This window comes from Primulina huaijiensis, chromosome 5 (assembly GCF_012295235.1).
Source record: "Primulina huaijiensis isolate GDHJ02 chromosome 5, ASM1229523v2, whole genome shotgun sequence".
NCBI classification, from domain to species: Eukaryota; Viridiplantae; Streptophyta; class Magnoliopsida; order Lamiales; family Gesneriaceae; genus Primulina; species Primulina huaijiensis.
Window position 1 is genome coordinate 19286495 of NC_133310.1, and position 3585 is coordinate 19290079.

At 34.8% G+C, this 3585-nt stretch overlaps 1 protein-coding gene across 1 annotated transcript; it reads left to right on the forward strand.

Moving 5' to 3' along the window:
• Positions 1–743: 743 nt before the first annotated feature.
• On the forward strand, positions 744–3585 carry LOC140976850 (inositol-phosphate phosphatase-like). Its single transcript, XM_073441215.1, has 11 exons — positions 744–800; positions 945–995; positions 1807–1887; positions 1996–2099; positions 2164–2248; positions 2572–2626; positions 2707–2749; positions 2897–2966; positions 3062–3162; positions 3231–3287; positions 3377–3585. The coding sequence occupies exons 1-11, from the start codon at positions 750–752 to the stop codon at positions 3471–3473; spliced, it is 795 nt and encodes a 264-aa protein (XP_073297316.1). The 5' UTR covers positions 744–749; the 3' UTR covers positions 3474–3585.

Genomic DNA, 3585 nt, shown 5'->3' on the forward strand with positions numbered 1-3585 from the left:
AAAAAAGATGCAACGAAATGAGTATGCAAAAAGTGTCTCGTGAATTCCAGCAGATGGACTATTTAAAGAATAAGTCACATGAGTCAGGAGATACACCTAGAGGACACACTCTTCTGTGATAAGTCAAGGGACGCGTGCACAAGTTAGGGGGCACACGGTTCTGCGCCAAAAGACAGTCACACGAAACAATAATGATATTTGTTAATGCATGAAACAAAATTACAAAGAAACAATATATATATGACTAAATTTATAATTTTCTTATTCTCAATTTTATTTTTTTTGAAAAATCGTATAAAAAAGATTAAAAATGAAATTAAATAAAGAAAAAACTAATTCAATATAAATATTATATTTTATACGAAAATATAAAATAAAATTATTTTTATATTATATTATGATTATGATTATGATTATGATTATGATTAACGACTAATAATAATAATAATAATAATAATAATAATAATAATAATAATGACAAATGTCGATTCATGTCAGCCAAATGTTCACTACAACTAAATAAAGAAATCATAAATGAGGTAACTTTGTCGCGAATCTGCAGTGCACTGAACTCTGCTTTGCTCCCAATCTCATCACCTAAGAAAAATGCCCGACAAATGTATGATCCGTGCCATTATTCTAAGTTTTTATGTTTTACTCACTCACAGATACGCACATAAAATATTAGTGGTTACGAAGGTGTATAGTGGGATAGCAGTTTGGTGATCAGATTTTGATTTTCAGATTCAATGGAGGATTTCTTGGCCAAGGCAGTGGATGCCGCTAAGATTGCTGGAGAGGTGGAACTTTACTCGCAATTGCTCAATCTTACATACATTTTTGTTGATTTGATTTGTTAGCATTTATGTGATTAGCTTTGGCCACACTATTTGTTGTTTTGCTCGATTTTTTGTCATCTATTTGATTTAACTTCTGCTTCTAAGGTCATTAAGCATGGGTTCTATCTGACTAAGCACGTTGAGCACAAGGGCCAGGTACGATCTTCGCATAATTTTGATCTAATTAATGGGTACGTGTCTGGGTTGTCATATGTCAAAATTTAATGTTTTTAAGAGATGTTTGATATACAAAATTAAATTTCAGGTGATAATGTTATATCATTGTAGAAATTCGGCTGAAAAATTCGGTGCTTTTATAACAATGCTAGTTTTATTTCAGTTAGATGTTCAGAAGTTGGAAGTGTGGTGAATATGATAAGTGATTTCTGAACTTTCGGGTATTTCGAATACTTTGTGTGGATGCTCCATAGTATTGTTTCAGTTTGCAAATCATATGTTGAACATGAAGTATCAATCAAGGACTTTTGTCAATCTTAAGAAATCTAATGTTTATCCTCGTATTTTAATTCTTATCTGGACAAATCATTGGGGTGCCTTAGTAGTGGTCGAACGTACATTATTTTTTGTGGTAGAGGAATTTGAATCTGCGTTGTCCTTGGTTAAGAAAATGTATATATTATACGTGGTCCCTGATGGGGGTGCCAATGCACCTGATTAAAGTTGAATGGTTTTGCATCTAATCTTCCCTCCAGATAGAAAAGTTGGCGGCCCTTTGTTTGGATGCATTATGAGTAGTGAAGTGAGATAAACTTAGGTAATAGGAATAATTAAGTTGTCAAGATTAAAGCTAATTAGGTGTGATGGGTTATTTCCTGCTTTTGAATATTGCAGAAAATGATGGTCAAGCAAGGAAAAGAGAGAACAAAGGCAGCAATAAATCTTAATTTTTCTCGTTTCTGATAATTTTTTTGACATATAACAATGGTCCATTTGTTCCTGTGGATAGGTGGATTTAGTCACAGAAACTGATAAGAAATGCGAAAAACTGATTTTTGATAATCTCAAGCAACATTTCCCTGAACATAAGGTCAACTCTCTATTTTGGACTTTTCTTTTTCCGGTTGAAGTTCTCAAATCTAGTATTTTTCTGTTACTTGGTTTTGGTATTTGTTTTTTTTATGCTTTTCTACCTTAGTTTGTTGGGGAAGAAACCACAGCTGCTTATGGCGCTACAGAATTGACCGAAGAACCCACTTGGATTGTTGATCCTTTGGATGGAACAACTAATTTTGTGCATGGGTATGCTATTACGTTTGCAATGAGACATTCTGAACCGTAAATCATTAGATGCGATAAATCCTAGGTTTCCATTTCTATGTGTTTCTATTGGATTAACAATTGGACGGATTCCAATGGTCGGGGTTGTCTACAATCCAATTATGGATGAGGTAAAATATTCACCTTCGAATTAATTCTTTGATTGTTTAGATATTAGGTGATGCTCCAACACCTAACATTAATCATCCTATCCTAGCTCTTGCACCTGCTAAATTTTCATATTTTCTACATCTGTTGTTGGTATGTCATCGACAAAAAACTCAAATGCACAGCTAATCAAATGCGTATCTGTGCACTAAAATAATCACTAACTTGGTTCTCTCTTCTTTTAATATTTTTACAACTGTATTTTCACTTGGTATTCATGTGTATCCTTTTTTTTATATAGTTTGCTAGTATATTGGTAAAAAAACGTTTGATTTTCAATTTTCAGCTTTTTACGGCCATCCGTGGTAAAGGTGCTTTCCTCAACGGGAAAGCCATAAAAGGTTTGTGCCTTTCTGTTTAGATCCTTACCTGTCCATTCATGGTTTGGTGTAATGACCACCAGTATATTTGGTATACGCAGTATCTTCTCAAACCGAGCTTGTGAAGGCACTTCTTGCAACAGAGGTTTTCAACTTAATATATTAAATTAATAATGCTTGGTTGTTGGATAGTTGTTGAGTGTATCACTCAGTGTTCTTTGTAAAATCGAAAAATGACCTATCCGTCTTGCCAATAACAAGCCCGTCAAGTTTAATTAAATGGAAATTGCTGGTGGGAACAAAGCGTGACAAGGCTACTGTGGATGAGACCACAAATAGGATCAATAGCTTACTCTTCAAGGTGACAGGGTACCCGTCTCATAATACGGATTTGGGTATAAAATCTTTTACTTCCTTGGGTAAAATACCTGAAGGTATGGGTTGTCAACTGATCAGGTTAGGTCCCTTCGGATGTCTGGATCTTGTGCATTAAATCTCTGTGGGATTGCATGTGGAAGGCTTGATCTGTTCTATGAACTTGGTTTTGGAGGCCCTTGGTAAGATTCTTTTAATATTTCACTGGACCCTGATCTTTTAGATTACTTACATTTAGTTGACCTTTTAGGGATGTAGCGGCTGGTGCTGTTATCGTAACTGAAGCTGGAGGACTCGTGTTCGACCCGTAAGTAACAAATTACTCCAGTGGTGACAATTGAACAACAATAATTTGGTTTCTTTATTATATTGTAATTTTGAAATTGTTTTGTACAGTTCCGGTAAAGATTTTGACATCACGTCTCAACGTATAGCAGCCTCAAATCCTCTCCTGAAGGATGGATTTATCGAGACATTGAAACAATCAGAATGAGGGGATACCAACCAGAAATGCTGAAACTTGGGATCAGAGTTAAGTTTCTTCTTTCTAAAAGCATTATCCTATCCTCATGCCCTTTTGTGAAATTATACACAACTCACAACTG